The sequence below is a fragment of the Pogoniulus pusillus genome, chromosome 23 (assembly GCF_015220805.1).
Source record: "Pogoniulus pusillus isolate bPogPus1 chromosome 23, bPogPus1.pri, whole genome shotgun sequence".
Taxonomy (NCBI): domain Eukaryota; kingdom Metazoa; phylum Chordata; class Aves; order Piciformes; family Lybiidae; genus Pogoniulus; species Pogoniulus pusillus.
In genome coordinates, this window is record NC_087286.1 from 13,446,616 (window position 1) to 13,474,433 (window position 27,818).

General features: G+C 39.1%; 1 protein-coding gene across 3 annotated transcripts; it reads left to right on the forward strand.

Annotated features, from left to right (window-relative positions):
- Window positions 1-27,818, forward strand: CUL2 (cullin 2). Of its 3 annotated transcripts, none has more exons than XM_064162586.1 (21): window positions 1-85; window positions 3,296-3,434; window positions 6,156-6,258; window positions 7,542-7,636; window positions 8,756-8,861; window positions 10,646-10,728; window positions 10,958-11,054; window positions 11,161-11,271; window positions 12,980-13,142; window positions 14,362-14,486; window positions 15,944-16,051; window positions 18,575-18,634; window positions 19,040-19,168; window positions 19,278-19,364; window positions 19,815-19,967; window positions 20,359-20,436; window positions 21,936-22,002; window positions 22,619-22,821; window positions 23,150-23,251; window positions 24,413-24,529; window positions 26,861-27,818. In XM_064162586.1, the coding sequence occupies exons 2-21, from the start codon at window positions 3,316-3,318 to the stop codon at window positions 26,990-26,992; spliced, it is 2,238 nt and encodes a 745-aa protein (XP_064018656.1). In that variant the 5' UTR covers window positions 1-85; window positions 3,296-3,315; the 3' UTR covers window positions 26,993-27,818. The 3 variants fall into 3 exon arrangements, with proteins under 3 accessions (XP_064018656.1, XP_064018654.1, XP_064018655.1); XM_064162584.1 differs by lacking the exon at window positions 1-85 and adding an exon at window positions 101-197 and having other exon boundaries at window positions 26,861-27,817; XM_064162585.1 differs by lacking the exon at window positions 1-85 and adding an exon at window positions 441-526.

Sequence of the window (27,818 nt, forward strand, 5' to 3'; positions counted from 1 at the left end):
TGGCAGGCACGGGGCCGCTCCGCAACCCGTCCCCGGCTGTGGCCGTGTCGGTGGAGGGGCGGGGCGTGAGGGGCGAGCAGCTTGGGTAATGGCAGCGCTGTGAGGACGGAGTGGGGCAGGGACCGCGGCCGCAGGGCAAGGAGCGAGCGAGGGAGGTCGGCGGGTGGGCGTCGCTGACTCGGGCCCCTTGCCGCCAGGTAACCTCCCTCGCCCGAGCCGGCTCGGCCGGGAACGCCAGTGGGGTGAGGGGAGGGAGCCCCGCGCTGGAGACGGAGGCGGCAGTCTCCGTCCCCGCTCGCAGTGGGCGGCCGGGCCGGGTACGTGAGAGGGCGCTGGGGCCCTGGCTCCGCGCCTCAGCCCGACAGTCTTCGGACGACCTGCTTGCCGCTCTTGCAGGGTCTTCCCCAGTGGGCTCTGCCGCTCCGCCTGGTCCGCCCGGAGCACCCGTTCCTCGGCACTGTTTGTGTGGCAGCTCCCTCCCCGCGGGGCGCCGGCCGAGTCCTGTCCTTGCCCGACGGGGCAGGAGGTACGGCTCCCCCGGCGGGATGATCATCTCTGCTTGCTGCGTCTTCATCCAGTTTCGCTTTTGTTTTGATGGAGAGGGAGGGCGGGGAGCGAACGGCCTGTGTCTGCGGCCGACTGGAGAGGGCCGTGGGGATCAGGGTCTTCCCCGTTGAGGCCGCGGTGGGTGGTGGCTGTTTGGGGTCCGAGGCCTGGAGGCAAGCAACGCTGTTCTCATGTCTGAAGCGGGTTCTCCTGTTCTCGGCTGTTAACTCGTCCCTAGCTTGAAATGTTATTTTTTTAGATTAAACATATCGAAAATTTGGAAGATGTTTTGACACTGCCCGAATTCCTACGTTTATTTGTGTGAGCAAGTATGTTTAGTGTAACAGCAGTACGTTTTAAAGGATGAGATAATCATTTCTTCATCCTCCTGTATGAATGTTAACAATATCAGCTTACCTTAAAGCTTGTCAAACACGTATGGTTTCCCACTCCCTGAATTGCATAAATTCTAGGGTAGGCATAATGCTCTGCTGTGGTTTTTTAGCGTTTGCTAAAATTTAGCATTTTTGCCTCAGTAATCAGACATTGAATGGTCTAAGCCTGTGAACTTCCACACTGCAGACACTAATGCACAGCAAACACTCAAAACCTGAATATCTTACAGAAAAAGTTAAGCTGCGTTTGTTAATGTTTATAAAGCAGTTTAAATTTGCATGAACATGAAAGCTGAAAGAGAATGTTAAATAACAGTCAGCTCTGTCTTAAACTGTCTCCAGAACACCTTTATGAGTATGTAGATTTGTAATGCTTAACATAGTATTAGGTTTTGATGCTGCTAAACACACTGTTACTGATTCTGATACTGTAAGGAGAGCTTTTCAGCTTCCCTCTGTTTTGTGTATCTGTGAAGGTATGTTTCTTTTACCTTAGATTTACTAAGTGCTTCAGAAAGAAGAACCTATAACATTCAAATAACTGTCATTTCCCTGCAGTAAGAATTTCTTAGGTGTCTTAAAATTTTTGTGGACTGCAATTTTTTTTTTTTCCTGGAGCCAACTAGAAATAGTCTTGTGTTTTTTTCAGAGGAAAACTTAATATTAGAACTTTTGGAGGATTATTGAAGGTTTTGATGCTTTGGTGTTGCTTTTTTTTTCCCTTTTGCAAGTAAGCTGCCCTGTTCTTAATTTCTACTGCAGTCTGTGTTTCTTGGAAACATAAATCAGTGTGGGTTTTTCAACTTATGTTCTTTGATGGGTATCTGTTTTATCAGTGTTCACTAATTTCTGCGTGGTTAGCTGCTGCTGCTGAGATGGATTGAAGATATGTTTTCTCTATTTTGAAAAGTGGTAATAACTGTGTTGCAAATAACAAATATTTTTACTGAACTGAAAATGTTTACAGACTTTTTATTGGGCTTTGATTCTTAAAAAAGTTTCCTGTTCATAAAACTTGGATAATAACCACTTCCTCTGTTAGTTTGCTACTCAGTTCCTTGATGAAATCAAAGCAAATGTGGGTTGGGTAATTCACTGATTACACTTTAAACACAAGCTGTTGTGTTCCAGGTAGAGGAAAAATGTCTGGGGTTCTTAATTTCACAGCAGTTCAGGAGCTTGGGTGGCTAGGGTGGTATTTTGCAGCGTTGCAATTGGAAAGTTTTACTTTCGTTTTCTGAAAACTGAGAAGCTCTATGACCTGCAGTTTGGAAAAGCTAACCTGCCCGATGAAAATTAAGAGCTGGTAGCAGTTAAGGGAGTAAGCTTGTCGCTAAACAGTTTCTAGGCACGATTTGTGACCATTTCTCTTATAGAGCTGCATCTCTTGTGCTAAAAGTGTTTGTCACTAGTTTTCTTTTTTCTCTTCTGACCTTGGAAACGTCGGAGGACGAGTTGAGCTTGTCCATGTATTTAAAACAGAAACAGAAGTATTGTCTTCACCTTTTGTTTCGGTCTTACAATGTAGAGTTTCTGAGCAGGAGCCAGACTAGCTTTGTGCATGAAATGTCACACACCAGGGCCTTTCTAGATGCACACAACACAGACAAATAGAAACAAAGAGGCCATCACATACCTCTTTTTTAAAGTACCTTACTTTTTTCCATATTTTATTTCACTGACTTAATATTTGTCTTTGGATAATCCTTCCTGATTTTTAAAAAACTATTAAACTAGTAATACAGTTTCTGTATTTTCAAACCATATCTTACTTGAAACAGTTCATTACTTGTTCCGCTGCACAGTGTAATAAACTGCACAAGCTCTGCATAATACTCTCTGTTTAGATGTGTGTTCTTTTTGCCATCCTGATCAAAGCCCTTAAGTTTTGTGGCTTTTTAAATGTAACACCAAAAATGACTCATGAAAGCCTGAGGTTAACATAGGGTACAGACTGACAACAGTAATTTCAAATGTTTTGGTAACATGTTCATGTGTTCCTGGCCAAAATTGTCTCAGATACAGCTGAAACAGCCTTTGCGTAAAAGTGAGCAAACAATGTACAGGAAAGCTTCTTCCTATGTTAAATGGACATCTTGGAAAGGTGATAAGCTTTATGATGCTAGATTAATTGGTGTTCTGTTACAGACTGTTAGGGTAATAGTAGTGTTTATTTCCAGAGTGGCAAAAATGAGGACTTGATTTTGGAGGGTGGGGAAGTGAAGGTGTTTTCATGTTGGTATATCATGGTGGTGCAACAGCATACATTGTTTAAGGTGAAAAATCTAAAATAGGTTGTTGGTTGTTTTTTAATGATTGTGAAATGTTGTCTGACATGTTTAATTCTTCTACAGATTAACACTAAAGCCCCACAATGTCCTTGAAACCACGAGTAGTTGACTTTGATGAAACATGGAACAAACTTCTAACAACAATTAAAGCTGTTGTTATGTTGGATTATGTTGAAAGAGCAACATGGAATGATCGCTTCTCGTATCCTTTAAGTGAAAATCTGACTTGATGTGTTTGTGTGTGGCAGGGAGTAGGCCTGGCCTGCATTGTGGAACAGTCTGAATGGTCTTGATCAGAAGTCTAAGGTCACATCTGTTATTAAGCCTGTGGGTCAGTGGGTATGTTGAAAGGAGTGGGAGTTCTCCATATCTGGGAATGATTCTATGTGGCAATCACTATGGTAGCTATAAGTAAACCTGTCTTGAGTTTTGCTCGCTCTAATACATCACTTATGCTGTAGCTGTTCACAGAAGTATGTGCTGAATTTCCTCTGTTCTGATAATGAGTTTTTATCATATGCTTAAGTGTCTTTAGCAGGGGAACCCCTCAGAGAATGCACATCTTCAAATCTGGAGGTGTAGGAAGGTTGTTCTATTTAAAGATGTCTCCTTTTCTTTGACCTTCTAAGTATACTGATGACTGCCATATTAGACATTTTTATAGCAAGAATTTATAAAAAAGCTTTTCTCCTTTCCCTCCATTGTTACTGCCTCTCTTGCTGAGAGCTAAGGTGTGTTTAGAAAGTATTACTCTTTCTAGGTGTGATCACACAGTCTTGCTGTTGGAGTCTCACCTGTACATATGTTCGTGTGGTGAGACGTTTGCATTTTACATGTGAAATGGACTCAGAGGTTTATTTTGTTTTTTTTAGTAAGATTTAAGTTTTGGTGGACTTCTTAAAAGAAGTGTAATTGTTTTAACTGGTGATACTGTACCCTCTGTATATGCATTCATTAGCTAGTGCAATGTGGTGAACAGAGAATTTTAGGAGGCTTTGCAGCTGTTCTGCAGCAATTTGCCTTGGTTTGGTTTAATTACAGAGGGGAGAAATGGTTTATACTAATTTGAGTTATTAATTCTGGGTGGAGAAAAAAAAGCACTGAGAAGATTCTTATATGTGGATTTTTGCAACATAAGCTTATTCAGTGAGCAGGAGCTAGATTGAAGTCTCTTCTATTTCTGGAGGTGTTACCATATCTTAGAATTGCTTTCCCATGTGCCTCTGTCCTGAGTGTTTCCATGGGTGTAAATACATAGAAGAAAAATGCAGTGGCTCATAGTCCTTGTGGAGCCTTGTTCCCTGGTGCCGTAATCTTTAAGGACCTCTTTCATTTCAGGATTATGTAATCAATTTCTGAGGACATGACTCTTCACTTATTAGTCTTGGAGTCAAGTTCAAATAACTGCAAAATTTGCAGACTTTCTGACTTAATTAATTGTACTGACAAGTGGTCCTGTGGTCATTCTCAGCAGGTTTTCAGAACTTCATGTTTCTGTCTTCAACAAGTGGTTAACCTCTGTAGCTTAAAGCTTGAAACATTTAAACAAAGATATCTAAAATAGATTTAAATCTAAATAATAATTGAGTGACAAAAGATGCCTTCTTGTCACTGTTTCGCTTAGAACTTCTTATGTGGATGTCTTGTACACAAATCTGCTGTTGATACTCTGTTGAGATGTAGTGCAGTTGTTGCCTTTCTGATGTTCAGTCACTTACGAGTAGCCAACTCAGAAAGCAGTCTAAGGAGAATTATTTGCCATGCAAGTCTCAAGACCTCCATTACTATAATCTGTTAATTATGTCCCTTGGAAGGCGGTACTATTGGTGTCTAATTTGGTTCAGGCAAGAGCCTTTTGGCCTATTCTCTCTGGCTGAATGGCCCGAGGAGCCTGTGTGACTTGTAACTTCCAACTTAAATGTTGTTTAACACTGCTGTCACCTTTAAACTCATTTTAACATAAACAGCTCATTGAGTGTTTGACAATATGGTGAAACTGGTAGTTCTGTACAGCTGGTGTGAAAGCTTATTCCAGACCTGAAGTATATAAAGAAATCTAAAGTATTAATATATTTTAGGAAGATGTATCATTAAAAAAATCATCTTCTTATTTTCCATCTTTTTATTCTCTGTTAAATTCAATTTAATGGTAGTAAATTTCTTGTAATCATCTATATTTTAAAGGAAATGTCCTACTAACTATTTTTCTTATTGCTTAATAAACATAATAAGGTGGCAGATGATTAGGACTGTTAATGAAATTCATACAGGCTACTTAGTTGATTATAGAACTGATCTTCAATCTCTGTATAGTGCAACAACAATGTGAAACCAAAGGTACAGCAAAGTATCACAATTTCAGTCTACAACAGTGTATTCTAAGAAGCATTTGCTTTCTCTTATGCTGCTTGAGACAGATGATATCAAAAGGTGTATGCACATGAATAGTATTTTTGGAGTGAGAGGCTTGTATGGTGCACATTTTGTTTCTAGAACTAATTTTTGCCTTGCTGCTTTCACAGGACTTGTGTGCTTTGAATGTAGCTTTTTTAACTATGATGATACTTCATTGTTAAACATACCTTTAAATATGGCGTATGTCTCAAAATGCTAGAATGGCAATAAGCTGGGAACCACAACTATTTAAGAGTTAAAATCTTCTGGAAGAGATCACTTGAAAGACCATATGTCACTGTATTTAAACTGTGAGTCATCTTGAGCCTTCTTTGACCTTCACGTTTCCTTTAAGTCTCTGCAGAAAGAGATGTTTCATTTCAGAAAATGATCCATTTTTATCTTCTGTGCTTGACCGGAAAAGAAAGTCTAAAATGCGTGTGTGGGAGAAAGAAAGTTCTGTAAACCTTAACTTTTGTTGAACACTTTTCATACTTTAAGCAAATACAAACCTTGACTTTGAGCCCAGAGACATTTATGCTTTGTGTGTGGCCTATCCTGAACCTCTTGGAGAGAGACTTTATACAGAGACTAAAATTTTTTTGGAAAATCATGTACGCCATTTGCACAAGGTAACCTGTACAGTTACCCACCTCCTGTAGGTGCTGTTGGCCCTTTTTTGACCTTGGGGAGGGATTCTGTTTGGTTTCAATGTATGCGGGACTAAATCACAGGTGACAGTTCCAGAGGCAGAACATGTGTATATATCTGGGCCACATCAGAAGAAGTGTGACTCACACATCCATAGAGGTGGCTCTGCCTCTCTGCTCTGCTGAGTTCTCATCTGGAGTACTGTGTCCAGCTTTCAACCACAGGAAGGACAGGGACCTTACAGACTAGGTCCAGAGGAGGGGCAGGAAAATTATTAGGGGGCTGGAACATCTCTGCCATGAGGGCAGGCTTGAGTGAGCTGGAGTTGTTCAGCCTGGAGAAGAGAAGGCTTCAGGGAGATCTAATAGCCATCAGTATATTAAGGGGGCCTACAAGAAGGCTGCAGAGGGACTGTTTGCAAAGGCCTGCAGTGATAGGACCAGGGGCAGTGGTTTGAAATGAGGGGAGATTTAGATTGGATGTTAGGAACACATTCTTTAGTGTGAGGGTGGTGAAACACTAGAACAGGTTGCCCAAGGATGTAGTTGAAGCCCCATCCTTGAAGCTGTTTGAGGTCATTCTGGACAAGGCTCTGAGCAACATAATCCAGTAGAGAATCTCCCTGCTGACTGCAGCGGGGTTGGATTAGATGACCTTCAGAGAGGTCCCTTCTAACCCAAACTATTGTATGATCTTGCCACTAAACTGATGGACAACGCAGCCAATAAATTGTCCCTCATTTGTCTGGTGAGCTAATGGAGATGACTTAGGGTAATCAGGCAGGCGTAGGCACAGTGGAAGCTATGGGGAGCAGCAGAAAGCATATATGTTGTGTTTTTTTTTAATTGGCCACCTACCATTTGACATAAAGTTGGAAAACCTCTGCAGAATCCACACTGCAGTGGGAAGCACTGTCAATTCTGTTTTGTCTGTTATCTTTCCTGTTCTACATTGTTTTTTGCTGCTTGAGATGGTTTAAAGTTGCATACTCTAGAGAGAATTAGAGTTCAATTCCCAAGATCTCATCCTCCTTCACATATCATTATTGAACTTATTCTGTAGAAGTATGGCTATGTTTTGAGAAGTTCAGTAAATTACCAACTTTCTGGGTGATGATTAGCCTATGTTCCATAAGCTTCGTTATGGTCTTAATTTTGAATATGTGATTGTTCTTCTGAAATGTTAATGCTATTTCTAACTTTCTCTGTGTATTTGCTATTCCTGTACTAATTTTAGTTGGGGGTGTGTGTGTCTCCCTTCACAGAGAGTACTGGAAGCTGAAGAGCAAGTACTGGTTATGTATCACAGATACTGGCAAGAGTACAGCCAAGGGGCAGACTACATGGACTGTTTATACAGGTAAGCTTTGAAGATGAGTTGTTAAACCTTTGAAATCATTACAGTGATCTGACACTGAACTCTAGGGATGTTGCTTAAAGAGATGGATAGCTGAATATATCCCAGGTCAATTTTGGATAGGGTATTGTTAGAGTAGCAGAACATGAGAAAAAGAAAAGGAAATATTTTCCTGTGCACCACTCCTTACCAGTGAAATAATTATCTAAGATGATTCGTGCTGTTGTTTCTTTAATATATTCTGCCTCTGTTATTTGGCACTGCAAGATCAGAAACATGTAGGTGCTAATCAACCCTTTGGTACGTGACAGGTTGGTTGGAGCTAGATCATTTTTAAGATCGCTTCCAAGTCAAGCCATTCTATGATTCTTTTGAGGGAACACTGGGAATCAGTGGGGCTTTTTACTGGATCTTGCACAGAAACTATTTTATGTTCTTTATAAAAACTATGCATACAGTAGTAAATACTAAATACTAAAAAAAGAGAAGCAGTTATAGAATTTCTTCACATGTGGTAATTTCTACAAATTCTTCTCTTCTCTCTAAATTTGTACTATGGCTATTTGCTGGTCATCACTACCTGAGTAACAGATCATAAATGACCAAAATCTGCCCTATAAAAATTGTCACTGTTTTCATGTTCTAGTCTCATAAATGCAAAATAATAAACAGTGTAAGTACATGAAAATACATTATTCTTAAAGGTACCTGATACTCAGGAAGGTTTTTTCTATCATTGCTATCATTCTAATACTAGTGAAGTGCTCAAGAATTTAATGACCGAACTGCATATATGTCTGTGAGTAATATGGCTGTGTATGTTGAAAGGTTGGATTCTTGCACAAGCATAGTGTACACCAGGAATATGCTGACAGTAACATATGAGGTTATTATTAGTATCTCAGTTACTGACCCTACTGTTGTAATAGGGTCTTTTAAAATGAAATCATTGATGCTTTAAGAATTCCCTGCAGGTAGCAGTGATGTTGGTTAGAAGTTACCTTTTAACCTTTGAGGAACATAGAAGACATTCCACAACTACGAATTTAAAAAAGCCCAAAGAAACCCAAAAAACACCCTAAACTTCTTCCTGGTTTGATTAGAATATCTTAATTCCTGTAGGTACCTCAACACACAGTTTATTAAGAAGAACAAATTGACTGAGGCTGATCTTCAGTATGGTTATGGAGGGGTGGATATGAATGAACCATTGATGGAAATAGGAGAGGTAGGTACCTCTGGAGGTGGGACTGGAGTTAAACTGTATTCAGAAGTGCTACAAGTTCAGCTTTGACTTTTCTGTGTCACAAAATCTGAACAGTTAAATTTAGTAGATGATGTAAGCACTGATGTAAGATTATTAGATGGGATTACGTTTTTGGTTTAGAAAATAGAGTGGCCTTGGGGTTGGAAAAGGCAAATATGGAAACTACTGCAGAACTTGAGTTTAAGATGTGAAAATGGATACCACTTTGCAGAAAAACTCTGGTTTATTAGATGACTCTGCTATCTGGAAACTATTTTGAAGAAACAATGCTTACAGTTTTAGAAACACTTGAAGCAATTACTTTTAGGCTCCTATTTCTCAGTCTCACAACGTGTAAGAGATTTTTTTTAAGTAGTCCTCTGTGCATCCTATTTTCTAATGCAAGCTGCTTTGTATTCCTATTGTAACAACTTGGACAGAGATTTTGGAAGAAAATTTGGACATTCTGGGCACAGAAGTATCATGTAGGGAGGGTTTATCTATAAAAAAATAGGTCAAGCACAAGATATTGACAACTACTAATGTAAGTTGGAGGTGCTGAGAATAATTTTTAAATACGTATAGAAAGGAAGAAAATTGTCAGCAGTAGTAGTTACCACCCTATGCAGCTGAGCAGAGGTGAAGTATGCATCATTTCTGCACTGCATGGGTACTGTTACCCTGAAATATAGGACAGTGAAATGGAAAGATAATTTTATGATTAAAAAAAATTTTGTGCCAATGAAACTTTGGAAGCTTCTCAGTGGTCATAAACGAGTACCTGCTTGCTTAGTTCTTCTGTGGGGTGTGTAGCAGCAGGTATGTGCAAGAGACTGGAGATGCCTGTGTGATGTATATGGGCATGGCTTCAAACAGTTCATCATCACCATAAGTATTCCAGACACTGAGTGATGATTGTACTCAGACAAATAGAGGATGAGATCAGTTGATGGAAGTAGTCTGGCAGTAGAGGTTTTTTTTTCCCTGTCCATGTGCTAGGAAGGTGTGGTGAGGGATAGTGCTTTTGAGTGCATGGTGAAGGATACCACTTCTCTGAATTGAGCTCTTATCACCAACTTCAGACTTGTCAGTTTCCAGTGACTATGTGGCCCTGAGCTAGAAGATAGATTAAGATGTGCCTTGTGGGTTTCTTAACTCCATCATGGGGCAACAGATTCTGTTAAATGGAGAAGATAGCAATGCTCTATATTGTCAGTCTGGGTGGAGAGCTAAGATCATTCCCTTTCTTAAAGAAGAAAAACAAATTCTCTTAAAGTGATATGATCAAGTTGCTGGATTGACCTGTCCGTAGTTTACTTGACAACAAAATTCCAACAGGTGCCTTGAGCCTGTTTCACATATATTGCATATATGTGCACTTGTAACCACCTTGCTTAGGGTCCCTACATGCATTTGAGAGTCCTTGACAGAGTGGAACCAAAGAATAAGTAAGTCCCATTATATGTGTAGGAGGCATATATTCAGACACTGCCTGACTAGAAGTTCTGTGTCTAACATTGCTAGTGTACAGATCTGTGTGATCTTCATCTAAAGACAGACAGATGTTCTAGAAGAAAAGTGCTACAAGAATATTTCAATATATTGACAAATATGAGAGGGGAGGCAAACAAGAAAGGAGAAAGAAGAGTGTATCTAACAGTGCATTTTTTAAAATCCTAAATGGGGAATTGTCACCTTTGGTATTGTTTTAGGGTGTCTTGGGTTGGTTTTTTTTTAATTGATGTGAACATGTTGTGTCCTGACAGCTAGCTCTTGATATGTGGAGAAAACTAATGATTGAGCCACTGCAGGCTATCCTTATTCGGATGCTACTCCGAGAAATAAAGAAGTAAGTGCTTGGTTATTTTTGCTGTACACAATGTGGGGTGCCATCTCAAAAAATTAAATGCATAGGAGAGAAAGAAAAGTACATGAAATATGTTTTTATTTTAAGATGAATCTTCTTCAATTTTGCCAATCTAAGCAGAGGAATTTCCTGGAAGATGTTTTCATTCAACTATTAGATGAGTTACATTAGATACCTACCTTCTCATGAGTGTTTGTTTTCTCTGTTTCAGTGATCGCTGTGGAGAAGACCCAAACCAGAAAGTAATCCATGGGGTTATTAACTCCTTTGTTCATGTTGAACAGTATAAGAAAAAATTCCCCCTAAAGGTAGAGGCACACTTCTGATATCTATTTTTAATTCTGGATGTTAATGTACTATGTGCATTACTTGTCTATTATTTGCCCTTTTGAAATAAAAAAATCTCCCTTTTAGTTTTATCAGGAAATTTTTGAGTGTCCTTTTCTGAATGAAACAGGGGAGTACTATAAACAAGAAGCTTCAAATTTATTGCAAGAGTCAAATTGCTCACAATACATGGAGAAGGTAAGAATTTCTTCTGTACACTTGTAATAACTAAACTCTAACATTATCACTGTATTACAACATATGCTTCCCTGTACAGTTCTCGTAGTTGTTCTTTGCTGCATGTTTTCCTGAGGTTTAAACCATGCCTTTTGATGGCATGGTTAATCTGAATCTTGCCTATAGATGGACCATCAGCTTCAAAATATGGCCTAGTAAATTGATAGATCAATCATGTGGAAAGAAAAGAGAAACCAAACCTCCTATAAGACTGATCTATATGACTTCCTCACTTCCTTATTTTCCTTGTGTTCATAGTGGCGTAAGATGAAAGTTTTAGCCCTGTTATTGTTAGAGAGGACTCTAAGGTAAAGTTGTCACAGAACACTGTTAAAAGTTACATAGTTTGAGAAGGGTTTCCTTTTGTTTTGCTTTCCAGTGTATTAAGTCAGGTTGTGGTTAAATTACTTTTAATTGTTGCACCTTGCTTGAGAAAGCAAAGATTCATGCAAGAGTAGGATTCAATACTTCATGCTATGTGGTCCACACTAACAGGGTAGAAGAGGAGAAGACTGTGATTTACTTTGAACCCTAAGGACTGTACAGTAATAGTTGCACACTCGAAGTGAAATGCAGGAACAGCAGACTTCAATTAAACTGAAAGAAAAGAAGTCTGTAGCTGTACTGCTCTGCCTAGGTTCTCCTCATGTTCACTGGACAGGTGCTCTTTTGTCAGTGTTCATTTGATTGAGTTGATGATAATGGCGATTTCCTTCCTTCAGGTACCAAAGACTTTTTATTGATGGCTCACATGTAGTCCCGTACCTTTTGATCAGATTCTTACATAATTAGGTGTTGTGGTAAAACTTTGTTAGGAGGAGTATGAGGTGTAGTAGGAGAATGGGGGAAGGCTGGTCACAAAATTGAAGAAATATTGATAACCCCTGGATGCTATCAGACACCTAGCAGAGGCTAAGCCCAGTCACTCAGAGTAGAAGAGTATACTGAATTCAGCAAGAACCTGAGGGGCCTGGAACACAAATCCTATGAGGAGAGGTTGAGGGAGCTGGGCCTGTTTAGCCTGGAGAAGAGGAGGCTCAGGGGTGATCTTATTACTGTCTACAACTACCTGAAGGGGCATTGTAGCCAGGTGGGGGTTGGCCTCTTCTCCCAGGCAACCAGCAATAGAACAAGGGGACACAGTCTCAAGTTGTGCCGGGGTAGGTATCACAGTATCACAGTATCACCAAGGTTGGAAGAGACCTCACAGATCATCAAGTCCAACCCTTTACCACAGTGCCCAAGGCTAGACCATGGCACCAAGTGCCACATCCAACCTTGCCTTGAACTGCCCCAGGTATAGGCTGGATATTAGGAAGAAGTTCTTCACAGAGAGAGTGATTTCCCATTGGAATGGGCTGCCCAGGGAGGTGGTGGAGGCACCGTCCCTGGAGGTGTTCAAGAAAAGACTGGATGAGGCACTTAGTGCCATGGTCTAGTTGACTGGATAGGGCTGGGTGATAGGTTGGACTCGATGATCTTGGAGGTCTCTTCCAACCTGGTTGATTCTATGATTCTATGATTCTGGTTCAAGAGAGTAAATTTAAGTTTCCAGCATCCTAGACAAGTTCTTTTTTATTGCTTACTCATTCCTCATTCCACATACATATGCTGTTATGTGTTAATGTCAGTATTTCATCAGCTCTCAGTTAAAAAAACTTGTGTGTAGGTTTTAGGTAGACTAAAAGATGAAGAAATGCGGTGTCGGAAATATTTGCATCCCAGCTCATACAGCAAAGTGATTCACGAATGCCAACAGAGAATGGTCGCTGATCACTTGCAGTTTCTACATGCAGAGTGTCACAATATTATCAGACAAGAGAAAAGAAGTGGTAAGTCTCAATAGTCACAAGACCCCTGAAGTGGTTTCTTATTTATTTAGCTTTGCAAATTACTTTTTATTCAGTGACCTTCTATGCATCTAAGCATATCCATCTGATATATGCTACTTATCTGGAAAGCCAAATTAAACTCTGAATGACAGTTTTCTTTTACCATGTAATTCCTTTTTGTCCTTCCAAATATGTAGTCAAAACCTTCTTTTTACTGTTAACAACTCTTCTTTCAGCCAATACTTTCTCTTTCCTTGTCGTAGTTGACTTAAAAACACAGTGAAGTCCTGTGTCCTGTAGAATTGATCATGTTTTATGCTTGTGTTTTCATTTGTAAACCAATGGCTCTGTCTCTACGAATTCCTTCATCATCATTTGACAGGCCAGGACAATAATATATTTTGGCTTCTTTTCATAGCCACTTTTTATTATCCAGAATCTTCTGTGATCTCCCAGGTCCTTTTTAAGGAAGTAGATGCTCTTGTAGTTTTATTTGCTGTGGCTTCCTGATGACTACATGCTCTTTACCCATGCAAGAACCCTTGCAAGAATACTTACTCTTGCATGGAAGGTGGGTTCTATTATGTGAAGCAGATTACTTTTCACAGTCAAACTTAAATTGTACGTAATAATAGTGCTCAGGTTGCAAATTTTATCAGAGCTTGGTTCTCTTTTCCGAGTGTGGGGGAACCAACCCCAACAAAACAACCAAACCAACAACCACCCACCCTCAAAACACCAAACCCAGCAGTCCCCAAAAAACCTCTAACTAATTAAAATAATTTTAAAAAGGCAGTTGCTTATTTACATCTTTCCTAATCTATTAACAATTTCAAGCCATCACTGGAGGAGAAGTAGTAGTCAACAGGATATCTAAAGCAATTTCAGTCAGCTGCTGCTAAGGGGAATTTAGGGAGGCTAAGGATTAAAATTAACTGGCAAAGTACTTTTCCATGCTTGCCCACCTCTCCTCTTGGAGTCTTTCTTAAGGAAGAGTGAGGACGTCCCAGTGACAGTATTCCAGAAATATTGGTATTAGTCCCCCACGTATTTTTTTTTCCTTTGTCAGTGACCCAGTGTATGCTAATATATTTTTTTTTCCAAAACAACTGGTCTTGTTTGAGTCTTCAAAAAGTTTGGTGTGAAATTCTGATCTTCTATTAAGTGCTGATTTTTAGTGTTTCTAAGCATATTCTATAAAAATGTATCTCTGTTACAGACATGGCAAATATGTATACTCTGCTTCGTGCTGTGTCAAGTGGTTTACCTCATATGATTCAGGAACTACAAAACCATATCCATGATGAGGGCCTTAGAGCAACCAGCAATCTTTCTCAGGAAAATGTGAGTTTCCTCAGGCAGCTGAAGTGGCCTATTGATTAACATTCATGATGAACTGCTTACTCTTTTTCTTTTTTTTTTTTTCTGTTTTTGGTTGTTATTTTTTTTCTTTAAGTTTTGTTTATGTAAGATCAGTCTAGAATGTTATGGATAAATTGTAACTTCCCATCAGCACACTTTGCTGTGCAGCACATCCCTATCCTGAGAGCTGATTGTTGTGGTCTAAGCAGAAACAAGTAGAGCTAGCTGTTTCTCGTTGTTTGTGTAATGCTGTAGGGCCTTTTGTTCTCTATATTTTACTCCTGAATTCCTCTAAGTCAGTAGCATTTGCTGTTCTGGTACATTAGGAACCAATGTTTCCATTTACTTCAGTTACATGTTACTGGTATCCTGTGCTGATTTCAGTGTGGTGTTTTTCACTAGTAGTTTTGCAGCCTTATAGTTTGATGTAATTTCAGCAAATACTGTAGCTTACTTAGTGTGTTTAAACTTTTTTCAGTTCATATGCATTTCAATTACTCAATTCCATTTTTGTTCCTCTAGCACTGATGTTCAGAAGCAAACAAAGAAGCTTTTGTTTGGAATTGTGTTTGTACATGTGTACATGTTCCTGTTTAGATCTGTGGTCACTGTTGTAAATGCATTCTTCTATTGATTGCATAGGAGTGCTTGCTCTTCCCCAACTCCTTTGTGCATACTGAAAATGGGCTAAGTCTTTAGCAGTGTAGTTTGCTTTCAAACTATCTGTAAGTTTATTGAGCTTATTCTTTAAAACTAAGAGTGTCTGTGCAGGGAAATGAATGTAAAACTGTGAGGGTGGTGAAAATTCACAGCCTTATGCAGCTCAACCCAAAGTCTGAAACACTTGCTCCACTGTGTGAATTAAGTACTCATCAAAACATGAAAATGCATTTTGGGAGCCACGTGCTGCAGCTGGTGCATTGCACACTGCTGTGTTGCTGCCTGCCAGCTTGCCTGTGTAGGGATTTCTCTGACTGCTGTGAGCCATGGAATGCACTACGCAGACTGGTAACTGCTGCGCAGCCAGATGCAAAGGGTGCATCCAGATTTGCTGTCTCTGAGATGAGTGTGTAGGAGAAGCAGCAGTTTGTTTCAGTAAGGTTTTGGCTTGATTGCTCTGTGTACATGTTAGTTTTAATGATTTTTGGAAGGGTATAATGTACAAGATTAGACAGGATGAGAGCAGTATCGACTCAAATCTGTGTTTGATGGCAAGACTGTAAGTGTAGCCATAGACTTTTGGTTTCCAAAACATTCTCAAGCACAGTCTTGTAACAAGAGTACAACGATGCAGAATCAATCTTTTCAAAGACTTAATCACTATTAACTGTTATACAAAAGAATGATTAGGAAAACATGTATAGTTAACGTAGATAAATTTGTGTGTAGATAATGCTACTTTCTCATTAACTTGCTTTCTGTTTTATCCACCTTTTTAGATGCCAACTCAGTTCGTGGAGTCAGTTTTGGAAGTACATAGTAAATTTGTTCAACTCATCAACACTGTTTTAAATGGTGACCAACACTTCATGAGTGCCCTTGACAAGGTAACTTGCTTAAACAAAAGAAGCATTGGAAAACAAGATATGGGACTCTCTTTCAGGCTCACCAGAATTCTACAAGGCATCAATAGATGTTCAAAGATAGAGTTCTTGTGCAGTTTTTCTATGTTAGAAATGCAATGGGGAAAAGAGGCTGTCCAGTGTTAGAGGAAAACATATGTTCAAAGCAAGCCACTTTAATACTTAGGTGGTTTCTGGAACACCTACCATTCTTGTAGTTCAAAACACAGGAATGGATGCAGTGTGGGTGACTGAAACGGCCCCAGGGAGCATTGGGAACAGGGCAGGCAGAGCATGGTGTGGCAGTTTCGAGGGCAGTTCACACAGACAGGGCAAAAATCTCCCAGAATCAAGGTGAGGCAGCAGGTTCAGCAGGAGCGAGAAAACCTAACCATGATGTCCTCTCACAGAAAGGGCACATGCTACAAGGGATGCATTGCTTCAGACTGAGCTGCCCCAGGAACATGCATCTGGCCAGGACTCTGGACAGTTTATAATTAGGTCATAGAATGATAGACTGGTTTGGGTTGCAAGGGATCTCCAGAGGTTGTGTAGTCCAACGCTCATGCAGTCGGCAGGGACAGACATCCTCCACTAGATCATGTTGCTCAGAGCCATGTCCAGCCTGACTTTGAATAGCTTCAGAGATGGGGTCTCAACTAACTCCCTGGGCAGCCTGTTGCACTGTTTCACTACTCACAATAAAGAACTTGTTCCTGAAAGCTAATCTGAATCTCCTCTCATTTAAAACAATTGCACTTCATCCTATCACTGCAGGCCTTTTTAAACAGTCCCTCTGCAGCCTTTCTGTAGGGCCTCTTTAGGTACTGGAAGGCTGCTGTTGGGTCTCCCTGGAGCCTTCTCTCCACTGTGCTTAACAACCCAAGCTCCCTCTGCCTGTCCTTGTAGCAGAGGTCTTCCAGCCCCCTGGTCATTTTCCTGCCCCTCCTCTGGACCTGCTCCATCAGGTCCATGTTATTCCTCTGTTAAGGGCTAAAGAGCTAACCACAGTGCTCCAGGTGAGGTCTGACCTCTCTCCATTTCTGGCTGCATTTCTTTAGAAGCAGCACAGGCTGCAATTTGCCTTCTGGGCTGCAAGTGCACACTGTTGGCTCATGTTCAGTTTCCCTCCCACCAGCACCCCCAAGCCCTTTACTGCATTGCTAAATTTCATCATCCCTCCAGCCTGCATTGATATCTAGGATTATCCTGACTTAGGTGCCGGACCTTACACTTTGCCTTATTGAACCTCATGAATTTCTCCTGAGCCTACCCCTCCTGCCTGTCCAGGTCTCTCTGGAAAGATACAGTGATGAAGATACCAGCTATAATACTAATAATACTTGCCTGTCTATATTTATGATATCGAAAGCAGAATCAAATGCTTTAAAACAAGTATTTAATTCACCACTCCAATGCTTTCCTGTCTGGGTTGCAGTTAATGTCATGTGCCAGAAGGTGGCGTAGTAAAAGATACTTAGAAACATCATCTACTGGCAATTTTTCTTTCTGAATATCAGAACTGCTACTCTTGTCTCTCTTATTGCAAAAGAGTGCTCTAAGCTTCAAAGAATGTCCTAGTTTTTGTCAAGTCAGGCATTCCTTTCTCACAGGGATTCTAGGGACCCTGTAGCTAATATTGGAATGCTGAGGCATTGGCAGTTCTTTGTAATAGTAACAATGATAATGTTTTCCTTCCATGGAAGGAGCTATCATTTCTAGAAGCCATGGTCATTCGTTTTTTTTTGGTTCAGTATTACTTCAAAATGTTAATTTAAGTGTAACGTATAGTTTAGAAACTAATCTTGATGCTTGCAATACCATTGTTTATAATTTCAAGTTTTAACTTGCAATTTCCCCCTTTTTCATCACACTCATGTTTCCTGCAGCTGCCATATTTTTTTGTACAACACTGATTCAGGTTTTCACTTGGAAGAGTATTTTTTTCTCCTCTTTAGTCTATCAGAAAATCTGACAACCAAAAAGATTTTTCCTCCTGTTGTGAGTACATAAATGTATGCTTTTCAGGTCAAGATACATGCTGTTGATGCAGGCTGCTGTTGATGTGCTGCTGCTTGAATCTGCTTTATCTGCAGTTACTGCAGTTTCTTTCTGTTCCTTCGGGCCATGCATGTCATCATAAACCAAAACCTTTATACTTTGGCATTTAAGTTTCTAATCAGAACTAAAATACTTTTCCTGTGTTTTGCAGTTAACTTCTGTTCGTTTGCTCTTTCCACTTTTACTTAAATCTGAACTTTAAAATGTTGAGGTATTTTAAAGCACATCTTAAGCATTGTTAAGCATTTGAAGTGCACAGACTCTCACAGAACAGTAATTCAGACCCTTTAATTCATAGCTGGTTTTTTTGATCCCTTTTTTATGTAGTTCAGTTTTACAGGGTCTTGGTTGGCCTTTTGCCCTGAACATTTCATTTCTTCAGATGTCACTAATGGAAAAGTTTTAACCTATTTGTGTTTTTAATTTCTATTCTATGTTCCTATGTAGGCTTTGACATCAGTAGTTAACTATAGGGAGCCCAAATCGATCTGCAAAGCACCTGAGTTGGTAAGTGGTACCTATTATTGTGTAATGCAATAATACCTATTATTTTATCAAGTAATAATAGAGTTTGTAACTGTTAGAAGAATTGCATAGGGGCTGTCACTCAAATACTCATTTCTCACACCAAATGAGCCTCGGGTATGTAATTCAGTAGCAATAAACTATTTCACCTGCACCCACATTTTATGCATGTGCAAAACTGGTGCAGTTCCATGGCATTTGTATTTTCTGTTTTCTGCACTATTTGCCTATGAATGTAAACCTTGTGATAGAACACAAGGCTGTAGACTGTGATGTATTTCATGCTTTCACTTCTCTGTAGCGATTTGGAGTACCTTGGCATACATTTGTTCTCAAGCTTGACAAGTAGGTTTGGGTTTGTTTTCTTTCCTTCTTTTTAAACTTGAGCTGGCCAAGTACTGTGACAACTTGTTGAAGAAATCAGCAAAAGGAATGACAGAGAATGAAGTGGAAGACAAACTTACAAGTTTCATTACTGTTTTCAAATACATTGATGACAAAGACGTATTCCAAAAGGTAACTTTTGCTCTTCAGTGGATGCTAAAATGTTACATTTAAAGTATATTTGAAGCAAGTGGTTATTCTTTTTAAAAAATCCTCATATCTGATTTTCTTTTAAATGCAGTTCTATGCCAGAATGCTGGCAAAAAGATTAATTCATGGTTTGTCCATGTCTATGGATTCTGAAGAAGCCATGATTAATAAACTGAAGGTAATGTAGTATTCTTTCAACACAGAATAAACAAAGGTTTGGAGTATATAATGTGGAGAGGGAGCAGCCAAGAGTGTCAGAGATAATTCAGCAGTCAGTAGATTGTTTCCAATGTCTTAATAGTCTGTGAATGTTACATGGCCCAGTGTCACCTTAGCATTGAGATTTTAATCGTGTTTGGGGTAGTCTTATTCAATATGTTCAAATAATTAATAAGGACTTTCATAAGCTAGCTCTGTCCTGCCATTTTATAAACCAGCATTGCTCATAGAAATCAGTGTCTAGGAAGTGAAACTAGAATCTTTCTGATCATTATTTGTGTCTTGCTGTTGTCTCTAAATACTACAACACCACTTCTGCAGCCTAGCTTTTCGTACACTAGTGAATGTGCCTAATTTCTATAGCTAGTACTGTTTTCACTGTGAAACCTGTTACAATATTCCTTCACAGCAAGCCTGTGGCTATGAATTTACCAGCAAGCTCCATCGAATGTACACGGACATGAGCGTTAGTGCTGATCTCAACAATAAATTCAACAACTTTATCAAAAACCAGGACACGATTATAGATCTGGGAATTAGTTTTCAGATATATGTTCTACAGGTACTAATGTATGTTTATTACTATTGAGTTATTTATACTTTGTGTCTTTTGATAACTACATTCTGACTATGAGTGCTTCTCATGGAAACTGACACTTCATGGTCATTGTGGAATTATTATTCTGTGATTATTATTTATTATTATTCTCCTAGTGGTTCTTTTTAAAATGAACCCACTGACACACTAAATAATGGTGATGTGAAATGCTTTGTGTTCTTGTCTGGAATTAATGTCTCGGTGGGAAATGCTTGATGAGCAGTAAAATATCTGCTGTAAATTGAATGCCTTACGGTGTAATATATACTACAGATCCAGTAAATAATTGTATTTGTTCCTAATTTTATATGTCATATGAAAATGTTAATGCTTTTCTTTTTTTCCAAACCCTTAGGCTGGTGCATGGCCTCTAACTCAGGCTCCTTCTTCTACATTTGCAATTCCTCAGGAACTGGAAAAAAGTGTACAGATGGTAGGTTAGTAGGAGGCTTCTTGTAAAGATGTAGAAAATGTGAAATAACTACAAATAAAGAAGATCATCACTTCAACAGATTAAAACCTGAGCTGCGTCATTCTGTTTATGAATTGTGGCTGTCTTGTTTCCAGTTGCACAAATACTCAATTTATCTGTGTTTGCATCACTTCATGTCTCTCTTCTACATGTGATTTGATGAGGAAAATACTGATAAATACCATCAGATGAACTGAGTTGATTCTTAGCTTTGAAAGCAATTCCTAATATTTGCATAAAAGAAGATTGTGTTTCTGATGTTACCTCTGAACAGAGTCGAGGGCAAATGAAAATCCAGATAGAGGTTTCTTATCCTTTATTTCACAGGACAAAAGCTTTAGTTTGGAAGGAATCTTTTAAAGGCAGTCCAGTCCCCAGCCCTTGCAGTGAGCAAGAATGTCTTTAACTACATTAGCTTGTTCAGATCCCCATCCAAACTGATATGGAATATTGCCAGGCATGGGGCTTCTGCCACCTCTCAGGGCAACCTCTTCCAGTATGAAACTTCATTCAGACTTCTTTGAAGCTCATTTGAAGAACTCTCAAAGCAGTAAAGGTTTTAGTATGGCCACATACTCTCTTTTTTGTGATTACTTCTGCTTGGTAGAGGTGGAATATTTTATTCCTTTTGATTCCATTTTTGCATTTTTAAATGATACCTGTTCAATCTTTGTATTAAAATACGGACTCTGAGCTGCTTTGTGCAGATTGATCTGGACAGAATGAGTTTTGTCAACATCAATTCAAGGATCTGTAATCACTTTTTGATTCTGAGATGTTTGTGAGCTGTGTAGTTGTGTCTAGATTGAAATACAAATTGGAAGGTGGCAAAAACCTGTATTTACTTTCAAATTTCCTCTTTTGGAATTCCTCCCAAAATTATTTTTCAGTAATGTAAGTTGAGATATGTTATGAAATAGCTGCCTTTGGGAAATAAGCCTTAATCAGAAATTAAATTTTTTGGAGGATATTGTTAGGAAAGAGGAATAAATCAGTAAAATTGATTTTCAGACTTGATTTTAAAGAGGATATCACAGCCATGGAGTAGAAAATATGAAAAAAGTTAAAATGCACTTGTTTTTGTATGCAATTGGAAGGAACAGAGTTAGAAAACCTAAAAAGTTTCACAGCTGAAACCTAGAAATTCTTTTGGAAGTTCAGTGTAGTTGATACTTCTTCGGAACATGACAGTGTTTTATGCTTTCAGAGTAGGAATGTATCAACAATCTTTTCAATTCAGTCATCAAGTGATTTGTAAATGCTCAGGTAGCTCAGTATATGACTGATGTTCAGTCATCACCCATCTGCGAAAGGAAAATGTTGTCCTGAATTGATCTGCAGCGTTTGCATCCTGTTTGGTGAATGTAAAACCAGTACATCTTCTCAGGAGCAGTAGTGTGATAATGAACTCTTGTCAGTAGTTATATCTGTGACTAATTGAAGTTCATTTTGTTTTGCAGTTTGAATTATTTTACAGTCAGCATTTTAGTGGACGGAAGCTTACTTGGTTACATTATCTTTGTACAGGTAAAAATAAATGCTCTGCTAAATTTATGCTCTATAACTGACTATTGCTTGTTAAAAGCCCTTCTCAAATGACAGCAGACTTTGGAGTTGGAGCATTATGTAGCATATGACTTGACTTTTGCATTAGAAGGTAATTTAATATTTGCTTCTTAGCATTTCCAAAAATTCTGTGTTGTGATCTTGCAAATGTCATCTGTGATGTATTAACTCCAAGTAAAACTAGAGCTGGATATTCTTCTCTCCAAAATGGCACTGCAGAACTGCTGAGTTAATTGCCCTGGAATTGCTAATTGAAGTTTATGTGTTGCAAGGCACGGAAGCAGTGGCCCTTTTTATATATCTAAATTATATGGCATCATTCAAGTTCAGCACTGTAGGTTTCCTTTTTGTATTCAAAATCATAATTGTTCTAGTATTCATAGTTTGATAATCAGAAAAGGGATTGCTGCAGACCACATCCTATATGTGTAAGTTCACATGAGTTTTCATTTTCCCATTCCAAGTCTTAAATGTGTACTTAGGAGTGAACTGAATGTCTGGAAGTGTACCAGTTGGGTTTTAGATGAGTTTTCAGCACATTCCATCAATTTATAAAATACCACTTGTATCCTTACAGGTGAAGTCAAAATGAATTATCTGTGCAAACCTTATGTAGCCATGGTCACAACATACCAAATGGCAGTGTTGCTTGCCTTCAACAACAGTGAAACTGTCAGTTACAAGGAGCTTCAGGATAGTACGCAAATGAATGAGAAGGAACTGACAAAAACCATCAAATCCTTACTTGATGTCAAAATGATCAACCATGACTCAGACAAGGTAAGCACTGAGGGGGTTACAGACTTCCATGTTTTCAGTTTTGTGATTCTAATATTTATTGGGGGCTTTTTTTTAATATAAGTGGATCCAGTGTTTGTGCTTTTTGGTTCTGAATTGTATTATTGACCCTTGTGAACATCTCTTAAGTCTGTGTTTATAAGGAAAGAGATAGGAGGCTGTGGACTATCGGTGCCATGTTCACATTTGCAACTAGAGCAATCTAAAATTATTTGCATGTATGCAAGTCCCTAACTATGATTTTTCTAAATAAATTGTTGCTGGTTTCTGGTTCTGTTTCTGGTGTTTAAAAAAAGGTTCTTTATTGCAGGAAGACATAGAGGCAGAGTCCACCTTTTCATTAAATATGAGCTTCAGCAGTAAACGAACAAAATTCAAAATTACTACATCAATGCAGAAAGACACACCACAGGCAAGTATTCTTTGGTCATTCTAGCCTCAGCAAGCTCAGAAGCTGTCTTTTCTCAAAAACTGAATTTATGGTAGTAGTTTGGTGGAATCAGGTATAAGAGTCCCTGTGTAAGACTTGCATCAGGGCAGAAAAAACGTTGAACGCTTAAGCACAGCAAATTTGGTTTTACTTGAAGTATAGGTGGGGAAGATGCAATAGTCACAGAGTCATCAGAGAAGCATAGAATGGTTTAGGTTGGGAGGGATCTTTGAGGTTGCCTATTCCAACACCTTAGGCATGGGCAGGGATAGTTCTCAGGTGGACTTAGCTGCTGAAGGCCTCATCCTGCCTGACCTTGGACACCCCTGGTGAGGAGGCAGCCACAGCCTCCCTGGGCAATCTATTACAGAGTCACACCGCCCTCAAACTGAAGGGCTTCTTTCTCAGATTCAGTTTAATCCTGCTCTCCCTCAGATACAAACCATTCCCCCTTGTCCTATTGCTAGACACCCTCTTGAAAAGTCCCTCTACAGCCTTGCTGTAGGATCCCTACAGGTACTGGAAGGCAGCTCTGAGGTTCCCCTGCAGTCTTTTTTTCTAGGCTGAACAGCCCTAGCTCCCTCAGTCTGTCCTCATAGCAGAGGTGCTCCAGCCCTTGTATTGTCTTTGTGGGCTCCTGGACTCAACAACAGCAGAACAAAAAGATAAATAACCTTATTCCTTTTGTCCCAAGTAGGGTAGCTTGACTTGTCTAATGAGACTTTTTTTGGTGGTGTTTGTAAAAGCAGCTTACTCTAGGAACAGCAGAACCATTCAACTCTCTTTTTGTATAGTTTTGTGTACCTTGGCAACTAAAATTAAGTCCATCATTGATAAAATGTTGTACACTGGGTTTTGTACCAGAAATGTGTAGACGTTATCCATTCTAGGAAATTCTGCCTGCCTTTCTTCCTGTCAAAAACACTCATTTGGGTGTCTCTCTTTGTATATGCCTGCTGACTTCCATGAGTCTTGGTATTCTTGATTTATGGAAGTACTTTGCCTGGAAATGAACTTCATTAAGATTTTTTTTATTAATTGACTGTTTCTGATAAAGTAAAAAGTCTAGATTCAGGATACTTTTATGAAGTGTTTGTTGGTCTTAACTGTATTTTAAATGTTACTCTCATTCCTGTATTGCAGGAGATGGAACAGACCAGAAGTGCTGTAGATGAAGACAGAAAAATGTATCTTCAAGCTGCTATAGTCCGTATCATGAAAGCACGTAAAGTGTTACGACATAATGCTCTTATTCAGGAGGTATGAGAAAATCCTTCACTTCAGCATGATTGTACTCAAACCTTTGGTGATTTGGTTTCCTGTAATTCTACTGAAATCCCATAGAATTTTCAGTGAACACCAGAAAATGTAGGCAAGCCCCATTACATCTCAGAAAACATTTTTCTCACACTCTAAAATTCATGGAAGTTTTTCAAGTGTGTTCTGTTAGGGACCAATTTATTAAGGGTGGAATAGATCAGAAGTTATGTTTTGGGAAGAAAAATTGCTTTTCAGTTGCTTCTCTGTTTAACTCAGCGAGCACTGCTGCATTTTGCTCTTGTAGAATACATCAGGGGATTTTTCATGCTTTACAAGAAAGGTGGAGATTTTTGGTTGTTACTCAGAAGTTAAGTAGAGAGTACAGTTGGTGACCATTTATTTATCACCATTCATATCTACTTGGATTTTTATCTCAGTCTCTAACTAAATTTATTGCATTCTTGGAAATAATAACAGTAATAATATGTTTTATCATTTAGTTGTCAGTTTTGAACACTACTTAGATCCTAGATGGATTAGAGTATGTAGAACTGAAGACCAGGCTTCTAAATAATTGATGTGTATACTCAGTATAGTGTGAGGACCTGTTGCAGCCTTAAATGAGCAGTTGTGAAACCTTAGGCAAAGAAGTGAAGCTCTACAAAAATCGACTAGAATTAATTTTCCCTTCTTTTTTGCACTTTGAATGAGTTTATGCCAGTCTCCATGCTACCTCAGATAAACTATTTCTGGGACCTGAGCTTGATTCGTTCTGATGTTAGGTGTCTACTGTCTGTGATACACTTCACACTTAGGCACTTCAGCAATGATTACCAGATTTCAGAGCAAGTTGTGGGGAGACACATTTTTGTGTAGTTAATGCTTAACATGAGATTTTCATCTTTGTGTTTTAAGTGGAAATTTTACTTAGTTCTGTCTATATTGGACTTAGTAACTTGTTACTTGAATTAAGGCCGAACTGCCAAAGGGTCCTGAATTGAACATGCTCAACTTTCTGATTAGCCTGACCTTTATTAAAAAATTGGTAAACCTTACTTCATTTTTTGTAGTGTGCTTAACTAACTTCTTAGCTATTCAGCTTCCTTTTTCCCCCCTATTAACCTTGCAGTAAATCAACTCCTACTATCAAGAACCTGTTTATTAAATCATTAATTTCTGATATTAATTATAATGACATTGTTCCTGAAAAGTATTTCAATCCATCCTTCCTGTTTGTGTAGTTTTGATACAGCAAGACCAAAATACAGCATTCTAGCTTTTGTTCTCTTTATCTTAAGTGCATGAAATAAGATGGTGACAATCTGCTTGGGTGTAGGGCTGAAGTTAGATCAAAACTGAGCAGCTCTATTAACTTGTTAGCACCGAGTTTCGTCTTATGTGTGCTGCCATGGAATGTACCAGACCCTTGGCACCTAGCCCAACAATACTCTCTCTTTAGAGCTTTTTGTTTGCTCTGCTGGGTGAGCTCTACCTGGTGAGTTCTGCTGCCTCACAGAGGGCTGCAGCAAGCTCTAGAGCTGGGACAAAGCCAGCCTTGAAAAGCTGTAAAGCAAACAGGAAATCCAGTTGAAATTAAACCCACTTTTTTTACAGAACAAATGAGAAACTATGGGCAGGATATACTGTGACACTTAAGCAGTAAGATCTCTTGTCTGAAAACAAACAAAAAAGATGGAGGCAAACAGAACCAATGAGCTGAGCAATCAGTTTAAGTATCCTGAGGCTGATGTATAAAGATGCTGGGTTTGATATTTACAGGTCATTGCCTCATAGAATGATTTGTGTTGGAAGGGACCTTCAATGAGCATCTAATCCAACCCCCTTGCAGTCAGCAGGGAGATCCCACACTAGACCAGGTTGTTCAGAGCCTTTTTAAGCTTGACTTTGAATATGTCCAAGGATGGGACCTCGGCTACTTCCCTGAGCAACCTGTTGCAGTGTTCCACCACCTTCACGTTGGAGCACTTGTTCAATCTAGATTTTCTCCTATTTCAAACCATTGCCCACGTTCTGTCACTGCAGGCCTTTGGAAACAGTCCCTCTGCAGCCTTTTTTTAGGCTCCTTCAGGTACTAGATGGCTGCTGTTAGATCTCTCTGGAATTTTCTCTTCTGTGGGCTGAACAACCCCAGCTCCCTCAACCTGTGTTGGTGCTCCAGCCCCCTGATCTGATGAACTATTCCAGGTTTATTTAATCATGCCTTTAGAAGCAAAACACACCAAACTTGCATTAAAGCCCTCAGTGAATATTTCTATAGCATTTATAGCTGTTGTAAACAAAACTGACACAAACCCTTTCTTTCTCTTGCAGGTGATTAGCCAATCAAGAGCTAGGTTTAACCCAAGTATCAGCATGATTAAGAAGTGTATTGAAGTTCTGATAGACAAACAGTACATAGAGCGAAGCCAGGCCTCTGCCGATGAATACAGTTATGTAGCATGATGTTGCTGTCCTGCAGGTATGATTGTAAGGAGATCATTGCTGTCACTGTTTGGTGTGTTCCTGTGGGAAGCGGCAGGCCTGTGCCTCCATAATTGGTCACTTGGCAGCCCCTGTTTTTCTGCTGTTTACAACATCACCAGTGCCATGTCATGAGCGTCAATGAAAATGCCTATAGATATTTCAAGCTCATGTCATTATGACATTTCTTAAAACTTTACTAAAAGAATGAGTGAAGTATTACTGAAATGTGGAAAATTGGTTGGGTACCATGCTTTTTTTTTCCCCCCCTCTCTCCCCTTTCACGTTTGCAGTTGATGTTTTTTAATGTATCTTAAGACAAAGTAAAAAAGAAAAAAAAAACCTTAAAAAAAATCACAAAAGAAACAGACAAAAAAAAACCCCACACACAAAAGCAACCCCCTTAAATATTGTAATATGACAGATAACCTAATAATTGTATCTACATTAAAATGTAAAAAAAGAAAAAAAATGAACATGATACTGCTGCTTGTCAAATAAAAAAATAAAGTTATATAATGTGTCTTGAATGATTGTAGAAATGGATGTAGCATTCATGTCTGTAAATATTATTCAGACCTGGAAGAGTAACAATAATGTTATGTGTTAGGGGTTTTTGGATAACTTCAGAAGTAGATCTGGCATTAGAAGTAATTTATATAAAACTGAATCCCAGGTATGTTATGTTTGATGTGATTATAAACCAAAAAAAAAAAATATTTATGGTTAAGTGCAGATCTTGTTTTCTTGAAATTAGGTTAATTTGCATTCATAGTGCCTGAAGGCCAGCTCCATGTCTGTTAATCTC